This window comes from Diabrotica virgifera, chromosome 6, assembly GCF_917563875.1.
Source record: "Diabrotica virgifera virgifera chromosome 6, PGI_DIABVI_V3a".
Taxonomy (NCBI): domain Eukaryota; kingdom Metazoa; phylum Arthropoda; class Insecta; order Coleoptera; family Chrysomelidae; genus Diabrotica; species Diabrotica virgifera.
This window is the reverse complement of record NC_065448.1, coordinates 197115284-197133187: the sequence shown is the minus strand read 5'-3', so window position 1 is coordinate 197133187 and position 17904 is coordinate 197115284. Positions and strand designations below refer to the sequence as shown.

At 35.7% G+C, this 17904-nt stretch overlaps 1 protein-coding gene across 1 annotated transcript in view; it reads left to right on the top strand.

Moving 5' to 3' along the window:
* LOC126887098 (exosome component 10) overlaps nt 1-12354 on the top strand; it is a 77035-nt gene extending 64681 nt beyond the window's left edge. Inside the window, exons 11-12 of the mRNA XM_050654435.1 lie at nt 2103-2448; nt 12121-12354. Of these exons, the coding sequence (XP_050510392.1) occupies nt 2103-2448; nt 12121-12288 (514 nt within the window). The 3' untranslated portion in view covers nt 12289-12354. The remainder of the gene's footprint in view (nt 1-2102; nt 2449-12120) is intronic.
* The last annotated feature ends 5550 nt before the right edge of the window (nt 12355-17904 follow it).

The following is a 17904-nucleotide window of genomic DNA, read 5'->3' as shown; positions in this document are numbered from 1 at the left end:
AAACAAAGTTGACATTGACAGTTTTGGTGACAGTAATTAAATATTTGATAATGATCATTGTTGATTAGCGTTCGAACAACCGGCCCTTAGTATTTTATTTCTGCACATAACACCTACATATTTAAAATAATCTCTCCCCTACTGCTCAGTCATAACTCATATTCCTCAATTTACTGCTCGGATCACAATCATTTACAATTACTGCAGGATCGCACTCATTTACAATTACTGCAGGTCATAATAATTCATAATCCCTCCGCTACTGATCGGTCATAAAAATAACACTATCTGCATATTTCGTTTTTAATTTTAAGCATAAAAATGTAATATGTAATAAACAAAAATGTAATATGCCGACAAGTTGAATTTGAAGGTAATACGATATTTTTATCGATCACGGTTTTAAGGCTATGGGTACATAATTCGCAAATATTTTACGTGTATCCCTACTTTTTCTGTCTTTACACGGCAAATTACGTGTAGTAAAATTCACACTGGTATGGATATGTAAACATTACTAGAATGTCATTCTACTTGAAAATGTCATCATTAATTTAAAGAGATGGGTTTTGAATGTTCTTGGATAACTGTTATTTTTATAATTGGAAATTATTAATTCAGTTAATAAATGTGATAATTTTTTCACTAACTATGTATTCAGTGATTGTAATAATTTATTTGTACAACAAAGACTAATACTCAATCGAGAAAAGAAGAAAAGTGTTAAAGTGATTTTTTAATAATATATTGTTATGGAACGCTGACAATTTTGAACATCTTTAACAACAAAATACTTGGATCACAGAATATATTATCCTGGTGTATTCTCTGCTTGGATCTTCCACAAATAATACACAATAAATAACTTTTTATTAAGTTCACGTCTTAAATCAATTATTTATCAAATACACTATATTTCAATAATATTTAATCAATAACTCAACATATTCCCGATGCAATGTCAAATATTTAAAATTGTCACTGATTGTCAGTGTCTGACTGACAATATATGCTGACAATATTATATTCGGCTGAGTGCGTTGTAAGACAAAGATAGATTTGGAAAATATTACCACGGCATTGTGTTTATTTTTTTCGAATCCTGAAAAAACCAATAAATATTTTTGAAAAATTTAAACGCAGAATGAAAGACTAAATTATTACCGAGGGCCGAAAGTCCCTTAGAATAAATAAAAAGTTTATTTTGAATGACATATTTGAAATTAAAAATCACACTAAATTTTCTCTTAGTTTTTCACCCCTGTAACTTATTAAAATAAACATTATAGAAGTTCTCAGGGACTTTCGGCCCTCGCTAATAACGTGATCTTTCATTCTGCGTTTAAATTTTTCAAAAATACTTATTAGTTTTCTCAAGATTCGAAAATAATGAATCCCCATTTGAATAGCATTGCAGCCGAAAATACATACCGATCCTCTTAAGTAACATGAATAATTTGTCACCTTATTTTTCTAATAATGAGTTTTTGTAAAGGCATAACTTTGATTATTAATTTCGTATCGCCGCTTATTTAGTCTACCAAAAGTTATCAGAATTTAATGACAAAGACAACGCAGTTTTCACTCGGGGTGTTGACTATGCTAATATTTTTATTTATCATAATAAATTGTACTTAGGTACCATCCGTATTCATTTCAGATAAGTCCATCTCGCAAATAAAAACAAGTAAAAATAAACATCTGGCGGTGAATCACGCGTCCCACGGCCCAAGAAGACTGTACGCCGATGACAAACGTTCCAAACGAGACCTGCGAACGAATACACTGATAGTAGGATGCGCAGAACTGTCTACGCAGTTAGCCGGTGCAGGTTGTGTCTCGCTTAGGTTCATTTTGCGCCGGGCTTAAGTCTGCCGTGTGTTACCGACGGCGAACCGAGTAAGTCCGCGATCTTTAAACTCGCGTACTTAAAGTTTGCGTGTCTGTCACGGTCTTAAGATTATGCAAAAAAAAAATACTTACAATCTTTTTTTTTCAACGAAGCCGAGGTTTTGGCTTTACCTATTATTTTACATTATACTAAGCCTTTTTGTTCGAAAAAATGAGAACAAATGGTAACAAAATATAATTTTTTATTATAGGTTTATGAGGAACGAGGAAAGTGAAGAAAATCAATTGGATGGCCAAAATCGCACTGACTCATCAACCCGATCACATGAATTCAATAAGCAACATCAACAAAAACGTCAAAGGTTTAAAAACAAACAAAAACAAAAGAAAAAATTCCAACAAAACCAAACACGTCCAGAAAACGGTCACGATAATGAAAATAGTGAAGTAGATAATCAAAATAGCGAAGTAGATAATCAAAATAGCGAAGTAGAGTTTAAACCTTTCGATTATAGTTCAGTCGATTTTCGACAATTTCAAGGTGGCGCTGGTAGTGTTTCCAAGCCTCAAGAGGTCAAGAGTACTATTCGATTTAAAGTAAGTATTTTACTTAATTTGTGCATTTTCTGGATCATATTTATCTTTAGCAATAGCTCTGTTAATAGGTACAATTTTATCCTGAGACAATTATTGGACCTATAAAAGGTTCATCAACATCATCATACAACTTCTTCCGTCCACTGCTGGACATAGGCCTCTCCCATTTTTCGCCACTATAGACGGTTCTGTGCGTCTTGTTACCATTTCTTGGACATTCTTTTAATGTCGTCCATCCAGCGAGTTTGGTAATAATAGGAAGAACGCATTGGTCGAATGTCTTCCGTTTCATGGCTATAAAAGGTTACAGGGCGGAATATTGACGTTAAAAATTGTTTATAATATTGAGATATGCCTTATATTGTAACGTTACAAACGTCACATCTTTGCTATTTTATTTTTAAATAATTATTTTACTTTATTTTCTTTAATATTTCATTAGTAATAATCTTCTTCTATTTGTTTTCTACCTGTTTTCTTCGTTAAAAACTCGTTGGCGCCCTCTTTTGTTATCCTCTATCTACTATATCTCTTTTTATCTAACATCTAATTCATCATACTGAAGATACTTCATATATTTTTACTCTGTAAGTAGTATCTGTCTTTCATTACCGAACATGCTTACCCATCTTTATGTACTTGGTCGTCATTTCAAATGTCGTTTTCAATGACAGTGGGAACCGCCATATTTCATACACAAAGGATTTAAAGTGATGGAAAATTAATTTCACTATAAAAGCCAACTATAGGCTGATAATAGCTATTTATTTCAATAAATCATCTCTTGGGGTAAGTTTTTAACATGACTGTACAAAATTTTCTAAGCCTGTATTAATTTTTTATAATGTTTTTTTATACCTAACCTTCCATGTCTAAAGGCACATGTTTCATATTTTACATTCTCTCTATTAATATGCTTTTAGTAATCAAATTATTTGACTAGTCCCGTCAGTATTTATTTTATTTTATTCCTTTGCCAATTGCTAATTTTTTGATTATTTGGCAAAGGTACATTTTGGTTTTTTACTTCCTGATGTTTTATATGTGTTTTATCTTCTAGTTTTTGGGAATAAATTCAACTTTTCTCCCTTCGGGAGCTTCAAGCCTTCCTCACCGGTGATGGAACAACAATGGATGCATCTCCACTAGACTGCAACGACGAACATCTTCAGCTGCAGGGATCTGAGGTCAAACATCTGCCCAGGTCTATAAGAAGTTTACAGCAGTACCATTCGCCATCAAGAAGATCTACCATCAAATACCACAAGCCATACATAAGTATATTCTAAAAATTGTTAGTTTTTGGCAAGAATTTGAATATATTTGTTAATGCATTTAATAAGTCATATTTTTATTATATCTTTATTAACATGATTAGTTAAAATATTGTTTTGTTTGCTTCCATTCCGAATCTTCATAGTTCATATCTAAGATTAGGACAAGAAGAACACACGCCTTGGGAGACTGAGCTAGGCCAGGGTGAACGATAGCTATCTTGGATGATTGAAGTATTATTTTCGAATATTATTTCGATTATCTGGGGTAGTTTATCGTTCTCTGTTTCACTGGCGCCCAACGTGGGGCCCGAGAGAAGCAAAAACGCGATAGACTATCTCAGCAAATTGAAATACCATTCGAAAATAATACTTCAATCATCCAAGATAGTTATCGTTCACCCTAGCTTAGCTCAGTCTCCCAAGGTATGTGTTCGTTTTGTCCTAATCTTAAATATGAACTATGAAAATTCAGAATGGAAGCAAACAAAACAATATTTTAACCAATCATGTTTATTGTTCAATAAAGATATAATAAAAATGTGACTTATTAAATGCATTAACAAATATATTCAAATTCTTGCCAAAAACTAACCATTTGTAGATTATACTTATGGCGTTTGGTATTGGTTCGATGGTAACTTCTTGATGTCGAATGGTACTGCTAGACTTCTTATAGACCTGGGCAGATGTTTGACCTCAGATCCTTGCAGCTGAAGATGTTCGTCGTTGCAGTCTAGCTGTAGTCTAGTGGAGATAATAATAATAATAATAATAATAATAAGCATGTTCCGCGCTTAGCTATTCGTTTGGCATTGTTAAGTGGACAAAAACGGACATAGAGAATCTTCAGCGAAAAGTAAGAACACACCTCACAAAGGCACAAAAACACCATCCTAAAAGTGCAGTAGAAAGAACAACATTACCACGGAATCTAGGAGGAAGAGGACTTATGGATATAGGTGAGCAATTAGATAAACAAATTGCTAATTTAAGAAATTATTTTCAGTTGCAAGCTGAGACATCTACTCTACATCGCGCTATTTGCGCAGTAGATGACACAACACCGATTAAACTGAAGGAACCAGAAATGCGCATAAACCACCTCACTAAAGACGAAAAAATGCGAACCTGGATGGGTAAACCTCTGCACGGGCGACATCCCAATGAGGTCAGCCAAGACTATGTCGACAATACAGCGTCGAACTATTGGTTGGCATCAGGAAAGATGTTCCCTGAAACGGAGGGTTCATTACTGGCCATTCAGGATCAGGTTATACCAACCAGAAATTACCTGAAATATATCGTCAAAGACCCTCAGGTTCAAAACGACAGATGCCGATATGGATGTCAAGCCCAAGAAACCATCCAACATATTACAGGGGGCTGCCAGGCATTTGCTGCAACTGAATACAAGGAACGGCATGACGCAGTGGGAAAAATCCTTCATCAGGAGATAGCTATCAAGCTGGGACTTCTCCAAACGGACCATCTCCCGTATTATCAATACGTCCCTGAGAGTATGCTTGAGGATGGCAACTACAAGCTATACTGGGACCGCACTGTGCTCACAGACGAAACAGTGGCACACAATAGACCAGATCTCGTACTAGTTAATAAATTAACAAAACAAACAACACTAATTGATGTGGCGATACCTAACAACAATAATCTACGTAGTAAATTTACTGAAAAGATCGCCAAGTACAGAGATCTGGAAATTCAAATACGAAGGCAATGGAGAATGCAAAGTACCCAGATGATACCGATTATCATGTCTACTACTGGAGTCATTCCGAAGACCCTCCTCGAAAGCATCAAAAAGCTGGGTCTGAATGAACATCTTTATAAGACCATGCAGAAAGCTGTACTACTCGCGACGGCCAGAAGTGTACGAAAATTTTTGGAAGATACACCTGCATTCCAAGTCACCTAGGGCTCGATAACACGGAAAGAGTCCCACCAGAGCTCAATCCTTTTGATACCGTAGGTATCTGGGATGAGTCAATTTTCCCCTTAGAGGGAGTGTGAGCCGTATGGCTAAATCTGGATAATAATAATAATAATAATAATAATAATAAGCAGAGAGTAGCAGGAATACTTGCCGTGGAACAAAAACTGACACCTGGCAGTAGGTATAAAATGCACACCCATGAGAATGGAGACTAATAGTTTATGTTTAGGGCCGCTGCCTGGGGATCGCCAGGGCACGTCTGGAGCCGACGCTGGACGTGACAGCATGCGGGACGTCGGTGGCAGGGTGTTGAGGAGGCGGGCCCCTGTCACACAAACAGCTACAGCCCAACAACAAGAACAACAACCACAAGCGAGCCAAACAACAGCAAGAGCTCCACTCGCTGAAGGTGCTGCGCCGGAACATCAGCCGGCGCTCACTCAAGCGGGACGACCGAGGCAGCGCATGAAATGGACTGTGTCCATTAACGAAAGCATTTTGCGCTTCTATTATAAGGTGACAAACCTCGGTCAAGAAACGATCGGCTACAGACAACAGCTGTATGCCGAATTTTGCAGGGAGTACCCAGATATTCAAGTATCGGAGCAAAGAGTATCAGATCAATACCGGGTAATCGTAAGAAACAACCTTATCCCAGAGACTAGACGCAATACGATCAAAAGCGAAGTCGAACGGGAGATTACTAACCAAGAGCTAGTTTTAGATCAAGTCCCTAATGAAATCCTTGATGAGCAGATTCCTGAGATTCCCATACCAGAAACTCAACCTGACAATACACAGCAGGAAAACAACGAGTTGCGCGATAGTCTAGAGAACGAAATGGCTCGTGCCGTACAAGAGTTTAATGGAACAAATCCACTTAGCAGACCACCGCTACCACGAATAAACTCTTGTAAGAAACTAGGTGCACTGTTACAAATTGTGAATACTGAAGTCCTACCCAATTATGTCGTAGAAGCCCACACATTGGAATATCTGCATATGCTAATCTACTGTGCAGCTACAGCAATTGCCAATGTAATGGGCGTTAAGATCAGAACACGACGGGGTACTAATAACGGAAGGACTGGTAACAGAATTGCACCCTGGGAAAAAAGACTTCTCGGAAAAATTGAATTACTGCGTAGGGATATTGGTCAAGTCACAGAATATATAAGAGGTGTTACAAGTAGAAAAGTCATTAAAAGAGCTGAAGAAATAATGCGGAGCACTGCAAGACACTCGAGATACGATCCAGAAAATAACACAGCCCAACAGTGTCTGGATACATTAAAACAAAAACTCTCCGTCTATTCAGGACGATTAAGAAGGTATAAAGTTAGTAACAGCCGAAAATGTGACAATGCACTTTTTGAGAACTCTGAGAAGGCGTTCTACCGAAAACTCAATTCCACCGTAGAAAGTGTCGACAAGTCTTACCCAAGAAAAGAAGAAATTCATGAGTTTTGGGGAAATCAACTTTCCACACCAGCTGCTTTTAACAACAATGCTGGCTGGATAGAAGATACGACGCACAACTGTCACCACTACGTCACTGCTAACTACGAACCATTCACGACTGAAGAAGTCTCAAATGTCATCAAAGAGCTTCATAACTGGAAATCTCCTGGACCAGACGGAGTTCAGAACTTCTGGCTTAAAAAGTTTTGGAGTATTCATGAGTGCTTATCAACATTAATTAATCATGTTATTTCTAATCCGCAGGAATTACCATCATTTCTAACTCAGGGAACTACTTATTTAATACCCAAGGATCAAAATAACACCCAAGATCCATCCAAGTACCGCCCAATTACTTGTCTTCCAACTTTGTATAAATTGGTCACATCATGTGTAACCCGGCGTATCTACCAACACTGTGCTCTAAACAATATCATAGAGCCTCAACAGAAAGGATGCGCTAAGGGTTCCATGGGTTGCAAAGAACAGCTTATCATCGACTCAGTCATTTCTAACCAGGCATTCACTAAAAAAAGGAACCTTTTTACTGCTTTTATTGACTATAAAAAGGCCTTTGATTCAGTACCGCATGAATGGCTAATAGATATATTGAAAATTTACAAAGTAGATGATAACATAGTGACCTTTTTAAGGCATATAATGAGAGATTGGAAGACTAAAATTCACCTCCAAATACCTGGTGAAAACAATATCGAAACCGAAAATATCGCAATCAACCGGGGCCTATTTCAAAGAGACTCGTTGAGTCCATTGTGGTTCTGTTTAGCTTTGAACCCCCTTTCCCAACTATTAAACTCCACTGACTCAGGTTTTAGCATTAAAAGCAATAATACTGTGGTAGCGAAGCTCAATCATCTCTTGTATATGGATGATTTGAAATTAATGGCTTCCACTCGAGAACACCTAGAAGAGATGCTAAAAACTGTAGAAACATTTTCTAATGATATTAGTATGCAGTTCGGTCTAGACAAGTGCCGTGTTTTGAATATAGTCAGAGGAAAGGTACAGCCCGGTGGATTCGATATGCAAAATGGCCAGAACATCGAGGCCATGGGCGACAACGATATGTACAAATATCTTGGAGTAAAGCAGGCGCGGAAAATTGACCATAAGCAAATGAAAACTGAGATAACTACTGAGTTTATAAGAAGGGTAAAACAGCTGCTTCGTTCAGAGCTTAACAGTAAAAATTTGTTTAAGGCACTAAACACCTACGCTTGTTCCGCGCTTAGCTATTCATTTGGTATTGTTAAGTGGACAAAAACGGATATAGAAAATCTTCAGCGAAAAGTACGAACACACCTCACAAAGGCACAAAAACACCACCCTAAAAGTGCAGTAGAACGAACGACATTACCCCGGTATTTAGGAGGAAGAGGACTTATGGATATAGGTGAGCAATTAGATAAACAAATTGCTAATTTAAGAACTTATTTTCAGATGCAGGCTGAGACATCTACTCTACATCGCGCTATCTGCGCAGTAGATGACAGAACACCGATCAAACTGAGGGAAGCAGAACTGCGCATAAACCACCTTACTAAGGACGAAAAAGTGCGCGCCTGGATGGGTAAACCTTTGCACGGGCGACATCCCAATGAGGTCAGCCAAGATTATGTCGACAATATAGCGTCGAACTACTGGTTGACATCAGGAAAGATGTTCCCTGAAACGGAGGGTTCATTACTGGCCATTCAGGATCAGGTTATACCAACCAGAAACTACCTGAAATATATCATAAAAGACCCTCAGGTTCAAAACGACAGATGCCGATATGGATGTCAAGCCCAAGAAACCATCCAACATCTTACAGGGGGCTGCCAGGCATTTGCTGCAACTGAATACAAGGAACGGCATGACGCAGTGGGAAAAATCCTTCATCAAGAGATAGCTATCAAGCTGGGACTTCTCCAAACGGACCATCTCCCGTATTATCAATACGTCCCTGAGAGTATGCTTGAGGATGGCAACTACAAGCTATACTGGGACCGCACTGTGCTCACAGACCAAACAGTGGCACATAATAGACCAGATCTCGTACTAGTTAATAAATTAACAAGACAAACAACACTAATTGATGTGGCGATACCTAACAACAATAATCTACGTAGTAAATTCACTGAAAAGATCGCCAAGTACAGAGATCTAGAAATTCAAATACGAAGGCAATGGAGAATGCAAAGTACCCAGACGATACCTATTGTTATATCTACTACTGGAGTCATTCCGAAGAACCTCCTCGAAAGCATAAAAAGGCTGGGTCTAAATGAACATCTTTACAAGACCATGCAGAAAGCTGTACTACTCGCAACGGCCAGATGTGTACGAAAATTTTTGGGAGATACACCTGCATACCAAGTCACCTAGGGCTCGATAACACGGAAAGAGTCCCACCAGAGCTCAATCCTTTTGATACCGTAGGTATCTGGGATGAGTCAATTTTCCCCTTAGAGGGAGTGTGAGCCGTATGGCTAAATCTGAAATAATAATAATAATAGAGTTTATTTGTAGCAACCTAGTACATAATAAATAAACCCAGTTTCTCACTGAAGTTGTTAGTCACATGGATTACAACTTGTGCGTGAGGGTTAAATTTAGATTATAAAACAACATGAATTTATCTTAAAGTTTACAAAAAGGAATCGAATATAATCTTGTTCATTCTTGTTCTCTCATCTTCATTGTTGTGTTATAATCTCATCATCAGATGCATCCATTGTTGTGTTACCTTTTTGTTCCATCACCGGTGAGGAAGGCTTGAAGCTCCCGAAGGTAGAAAAGTTAAAAACTTACACCAAGAGATGATTTATTGAAATAAATATCTATTATGCTTTTTCTCATGAGGATCTTTCAGTGCGTCACAGTTTTTCGATTTCTTTCTAACGCATTAAATTGCATGTGACAGAAAAAAACGCACGTCGGTGATTACATTTCGTCGGTGACATTTATAACATTTATTCTAGTTGTCAATAGATGGCGCTATAATCGGAAAAAAATTTACGAATTATATAATATATCTACGAATATAATCTGTTCAATTTATAAGACTCTGCAAATCAAAGAAAATACCATTTTATAAATGCAATAAACACAATTGATTTGATTTTATGCCAAATTGCAAATAAAATGTGACAACTGTCAGATTTAACTGAAATGTCATGTCACTAAAATGTATATTATCACGGACTTACCTTTTTTTCTATCATTTGTGACGCACTGAAAAATGCTCATGAAAAGAAGCATACCAGCCTGTAATAGGGCTTTTCATCGATTGTCATTTGTTTCGAGCTTCTGTCGTATGTTGTATAATCTGTGTATATCTGTGTATAATATTAATATACAAGGATTATACGACATTTGACAGAAGCTCGAAACAAATGACTGTGAATGAAAAGCCCTATAGGCTTTTATAGTGAAATTAATTTTCCATCACTCTAAATCCTTTGTGTATGAAATATGTCGGTTGTCACTGCCATTGAAAACGACATTTGAAATGACGACCAAGTACATAAAGATTGGTAAGCATGTTCCGTAATGAAAGACAGATACTTACAGAGTAAGAATATATGAAGTATGTTCAGTATGATGAAACGAAGAAAACAGGTAAAACAAATAGAAGAAGATTATTACTAATGAAATAGCAAATATGTGACGTCTGTAACGTTACAATATAACCCCCTTATTTGCAATATTTTGTCTTCTTCTTCTAGTGCTGACTACATTAATGAAAATTGGTTATAGCCATTGCAAATTCGTCTCCATCTTCTGATTTTAAAAGTGTCTATATGTTTAACCAGGTCTAGTCGCGAGTAATATTCAGTCATGATTTGTCGTCTACCAGGACTCCCGTTTTCCTTCGATTTTATCCTTCATAATGAGTTGAAACAGCACATACTTATCGTTTCTAAGTATGTGCCTCGAATATGATGTTTTTGTCCTTTTAATGGTGGTCAAAAGTTCTCTGTCTCTTCCCATTTTGTGCATAACCATGTCGTTCGTAATATGATTTGTCCACTGTAATTTTTAAATCTCCTAAAAAGCCATATCTCAAAAGCTTCCTTCCAGCTTTCGCATTAAGTCAAATTTAACTGTACAAGTTTTGGCGCCATAAAGAAGATAGTGAGTATGACATTTTATTATTAGATATCAGATTTGCACATTGAGTCATTGGGTACTCAGAAATTTCCGCATCATCAAAAAGGCTGCTCTTAATTGCTCTATTTTTGATTATTTTTGATCAATAATTTTTGGCCTATTTCTGATTCCGGATTTAGATCTTCAGTAATCTTTATGTAAGTATTTCATTTTGTCCACTTGTTCAATGGCTTCATTTTTTATCTGGATTCTTGCTATGACTTTAACCTCTTACTGATAGCCATGGTTTTTGTTTTCTTCACGTTTATTGTTAAATCCAACTATTCTCCAGTATGGTAAGTTACAGGTGTGTTATTATACGAAAATCATAATATGATTTTATTATAGTTATTAAGGTAACAAGGGTATTATAAGGATAATAACGCTTGAGGTCAATGGTGTATAGACCGAGGGCCTTCGGCCCGAGGTATAAACGTTGCCGAAAGCGTTATTATTATAATACCCGTGGTGCCTTCAACGTTTAATGTCCGACTAAATTATTCTTTATATGCAATAAATTTGAATGAATTTTGAATTAATTAGTTTTCAAATAAGTACATTTACCAGAAATAGTCGTAACGTAATTGTGGTAACCATAGTTTTACTTAGAGTTTTATTTGTCAACTTGACAGTATTTAACTCGGTATTTAAATTTAATAGGCCCTAGGGCGTTATTTTTCAATAACACGCCCTTGGGCGTTATATCGTACTTAATAGACTTCGAAATAATGTTATTATTTGTCAAATAATAGACCAGTCGGATATTAAATATTATTTTATTTGCCCGTTTTAGATTTTTATGATGCCTTACTGTGTAATTAATTTTAGAAACAAAAACAAGGGGCCAATAAAAATAACAACAAATCAGCCTTCTTTAAACACATAGGAGGAAAAGGAGGTCATCGTGGTGGAGGAAGAGGCGGTGGGGGAAGAGGTGGTGGGGGAAGAGGTGGTGGGGGAGCTAGAGGAGGAGGAAGACCAGGGAGAAGTTACTAAGATAATTAAAAATAATATATGATTTGTGATTTATACGTTTTATTAAGAAATAAAATATTTAACAATTGTTAGAAAACTGATTTCAAACATAATATATTTATACAACTAGGTAACCCGACAAAAGTTGTCCTGTCGCAACTATGAATTATAGGTATGGCATTGTAAACAAGTTGGTGTTTGAACAAAGTAGTTTTAAAGAAGTGTAACATTGGTGACAGCGGTGGGATGAAAGAGACATTAACACGTTCAGTGCTACTCTTCCCAAGTAGCAATTTTTCGACGCATTGGTTGTCAGTACAAACAAATGCACTGTATATAACGTTGCCACAGTGGACTTTCAGTTGTTTCGGCCAACGACCCCTAACCCGACTGACATTACGATGTTACAACGTTAAGTAATATCTTTAGTTATATGGGCAACTAAGTTATTACTATTGTGACAACTACATATCACAGTTAAGTTTTTTCAACAATCGCAACTACTTAAAAACGTTATAATGCTAAACTAATTTACGCCCATGGGTTTTCTGGCCGACTAGGTAGTTGTCTCTCACGACTCCAGGGCCTTTACGTATAGTTCTATAGATGTGTTTCACATTTACGGCAACTTCAGGAGCAAAAAAAGAATTTACTTTATAACCTTACTTTTTTCTTATTATTTTATATTTTATTTTGCTGGAAATTTTCGATTTATTTAACAACCTGTTTATTTGTTTGTTATTAGCTGGTTTCTCCATTGTCCATGTTTTATCAGTAGATTTGATAAGCTTAAATCTTTGTATCAGCTTTGCTAGACAGGGTTGCCAGGCCAGTTCTTACTCTTTCAGTACTATATCCGCTGCAAGATAATTTGGCTGAAACTCCGACAAAATATGTACTTTTTGTACATATTTTGTCTGAATTCCATCCGAATTATCTTGCAGCGGATAGTAGTTTTGCTTTCAAAAAATCAATAGAAATCAGTAGATTCTTTTTAGGCCCTGTAAATACAGTAAAATCTGTGTTAACGGTTACCTGTCAAAATCGCCCGGTTTCATAATCAACTTAAAGTAAACATTTCACTTTAAAGTTGACATTTACCCATATATGAATTGTGATATAGGTAGGTACCAACTTACTTAAAATTTAAAAAACTGATTATGAAACCGAGCGTTACAATCATTTTGAAAATTCTTCAAACCAATTATATGAAGATTTCCTTATTTAGATCTGGTATTTACCAGTTTCATTTCTCTGTCCATCTATTATCATCATCTACGTCCTGAATCTTATTTTCGGTAATGACATTGGGAAATTGTAACAAAATGTCTGAAAATTAATTTAGAAATAGGGTGAATACTATTAAAAAGCAAATTTTATTTTAGTGATAACAAAATATTGAAATATACCAAACATCTAATAAAAAACATTGCCTACTAGAATTTTTTAAATAATATCAAAAATATACCAAAACAGTAGATATCTACTAAATGTGGCAACGCTGTTAAGGAGAATGATGCACTCGATGCACTTCATTGCACTGGTCACATGACCTCTGTCACCCAATAAGAGGGTGCGTTCTAAAGTGGTTGGGATAGTCGGTCCAGGCCGTGTTTGGTCGGCGATTGGACTTCTCGGTTGTCTCATCCGTCTATGGTTGGTAATAAGGTATATTTTAAGTAATATTGGTAATGTTGTTTAATGCACCATTTTGGTTTTTTTTGGGATGTAAAGAAAATAAAAACACAAAATATAAAAAATGCAGACATTTTCTAATACCTTTAAATCCACCATCAATACATTAAATTTATACAAAACATCTTTAACATAAATTCTGGCTTTTATATTAAAATTAGATTTTTTAAATTTACATATTTTTTGTTAAAAAGGTGATAAAAAATGAGCGCGTGTGTTTTTTAAAGGTGGAATATCCATATTTGACGGTAATCTGAGATGCGTTTATAAATTTCACATCAGGTAATTTTGTTTAAGTCCTTATTTATGTATTTATATAAATTTAAATACCTGATATGATGTCAAAATAGTTTACTTTTTATATAGGTAAAAAAACATAACCAGTCCGACTCTTTGAGCAACCATTGCACGCAGGCACTTTTTATGGTCGTTTCAGTTGTCTTATGCAACGCTTAAGGTTGCCTAGGCAACGTCAAGACAACTCAAAAATCGTCCACCAAATTAGTGCAGAATTGGGTCGTCTTCTAGGCAATAACAACGTTGTAACAAAACGTTGCCACGCGATAGACAACGTTGTCGCGTCGACAAATTGCTACTTGGGTTATATTAGTAACATTGCTGGCTCCCCATTATTGTTAATATGTGTGTCATTATAAGAGTCAAAAACAAGACAAAATAAGTACACACATTACCACAAGTGCTATCACTCCTACGATACACACACTACAAGTGCTAGCATATAACTAAACATTATATTCGATATGATAAATGACGCACCGGTGCGTCATCAGCACTGAACGTGTTAAGTAATTGTTTATAGTAATTACCAAAAAATCTACTAAATTTGATAAAGAAATGGATACGTCCGAACCACCGAATAGTTTTTAAAAATGGAAGAATATGAGAAACGTAGACAAGAAGAAGAGGAGAAGGAGAGACGTAGAAAAGTAGAGGTAGAAATCATAAATAGTTTATCTCGAATTATTAGAATTCGACAAATTAGAAGAAAAACAGAACGATATAAAAACTTATTTAGAAAATAAAATAGTACAACATCAAAATGATTAAAACAACAACAAACCGATTTAAAATCTAATTTAGAAAGACAAATAGTTAAGTATAAAAAAAATAATATCCAAACTTATTTACCTAAAAATGTTTAAGTAACTTATGTCGAATCTAAACAAACAGCTTCATTATCATCCATAATTGAACAAAGCACAATAATTACACAGAACAAATTTATCATAGATCTCTAAATTATAATATTATTTATTGAAAATGATGAAGTTGACCTAACTTGGAAGAACCAATCAATCAAGTAAGAGATAGTGAACGAGGATACAGAAATTCGTCAAAAGTCCTAGCGAGATTGAGTCAAAAACCTGAAAGTCTACATTTAGGCGTTGTGGAAAGCGTGGAACTGAGAAAGGTGCCTCGTTAATATAGATAAGATGATTCCAGTAAGAGTTGCCAATTTGTCTGAAAATGCTTTTAAATTGAAAATAACATTCTGTAGACCAATAGAAAAAATACTCTAGTGCGAACAATATTTAAAAATAATAGGTACAGCTTTAAGTTATCCAGTTAACGCTAGTTTCTTGAATCAGAGGAATCTACAGGTACCTACTAGTTTCGTTCAATATATAATTTACTGGAGGTGCAGGACCAATTCGTCAAACCCGAAGGAGGTTAAAATTTGCTAGACAAAAATTCAGACGAAACTAAAATACAAGACATGAAAATTAAAAGTTTTCCGAGAATTTATTAAAGATTTTGGTCGCATTGCTAAGCCCCTTCATCAACTAACCGAAAATAACATTGAATTTGACTGGACACCGGATTGTCAAAATGCCTTGGTAGATTTCAAAAACTGACTTACAACAGCACGTATCCTAGCCTATCTATGAGAAAATGGCAAATTTCTGTTGGATTGTGAAGCATCTCAGCATGTCATTGGCGTCGTATTATCACAAGAGCAGGAAGGCGAAGAAAAAATTATCTCATATTTTAGTAAAACAATATGAAAGGCTGAAAAGAATTATTGCGTTACCAGAAAGCAGGTCCTAGCTATTATAAAACCTAGAACATTTTCCTACTTTCCTTTATAACAGAAATTATAATTAAAACTGACCATAGCGCTGTGTAGTGGATAATGAATTTTAAAAAGCCAGAGGGACAAGTTGCTTGGTGGATAAAGAGACTCCAACAGTATGTATAACTTCGACGTAATAAATCGAAAAGGGCGTGTCCATAACAGTGCCGATATTCTTTCTAGGCGCCTCTGTTTGGAACGACAATGCCAGTACTGTAAGACTTAAAGAAAATGAGAATTTAACCGAAGAAGGCCACATTACCAGAGGTGCGAAATATGAGATATGTGGCGACACGCTTCAATTACTATTTTGTTAATTTTAATTTTTAATAACTTTTCTCTCAAAACGAAATAATACGTAATACGTCTAGTGATGTAAGAAGAGAATATTCTCGAGAACGAGAATATTCTCGTTCTCGAGAATATTCTCTTGACAGTTGTTGCGTCCTTAATCGTGCTAAGACGATACATAAAAAAGAAAAATGGAAAATGTGGATACGGCTTTTCTAAGTAAACGCGAAACAATGAGTAATTAGGGAAATAATGCTAGACAATTATTTGTTTAAGAATTTTACAAGAATGTCAAAAGGTGATTTCGAACTATTAATAAATATGATAGGGCCAAGAATAGAGAAGAAAGATCAAACATGAGAAACACAATACCAATCTCAACAAGATTAGCAATTGCTATTTATATATGCTAAAAGTTTTAGTTTAATGTATTTATTCAGGGTGCACTACTCTTCCATTTGTCTCATAGTTCCAGAAGAATGCCAAGTTCCACAACTCTGGATGTACTGCATTAATAAACCTTATTGTGATTTCATTTGACCACGTATTCGTTTTTTCTTTGTATGTCTTGACAAAACCAAATTAATTTTCAAAAGAGTACAGGAAATAAAGAAGAAATGCAGAGCAACATGCAAAATTTTCCACATCAGTTCGACTTTATCGGCAACGCATCAGAATAGTTTTCAAATACCAGTAATATTTCGGCCACATGGCTCAGCCAAACGGCGATATTTTCATTAGATGGCTGTAATGTTGGCAGAAACATACCAAATATATATTTTCGGCAACATATTGCTTCAAAAACTAGCCCGTCTAAATGCCCCTTTAGACGTAGACCAATCCATGACTGAGCTGGCGACTCGTGAAAAATAAAATCCCACAACTTCTCATCAGTACATTGAAATGCACAATGTAGATGACCAGGATGAGCTAATGATAGAAATAGATTCTGAACCTGAGGCCTCATGTTTTTCTGATTAAATCACCACATCCATTACTTGCATTATCTGTGGTTAAGAAGAAACTTTCATTTTTTTTATCAAATAAATTTTGTGTTCTCTGTTGTATTTTGTTTATATAAAGAACACTGTTGTTTAGTCTCATAATATTGTATATAATTTCATGATTGTTATACCCTATTAATTTCATTTTCACCAATATCCCTAAGTGCGTCATAGGGTTCATTCTCCATATCGAGAATATTGTAGAGAATATTCTATAATTTTTCATTCTCGAGAATTTTCCAACACTAAATACGTCCCATTTGAAATTCACATAAATACCATGAGATATCGACTCGAATGAATTTTCTATTTGACATTTCGGTAGTCCTAATATTCAAAAGCGTACTGTCAAAATTTCATGTAATTTGGATTATTATTTACCGAGTTAGGTACAGTGTTTAAATCCTTTTCCGTGATAACTTAATGAACTTTTCACTCGTGAAAAGTGTCATAACAGAAAACGGAGGTACAGAAGACGATATTCGTATGAGGATATGAAAAGCTCAACAAGCATTCAGCATGCTCAGCCCTGTTTGGAGGTCTGGCGAGTAT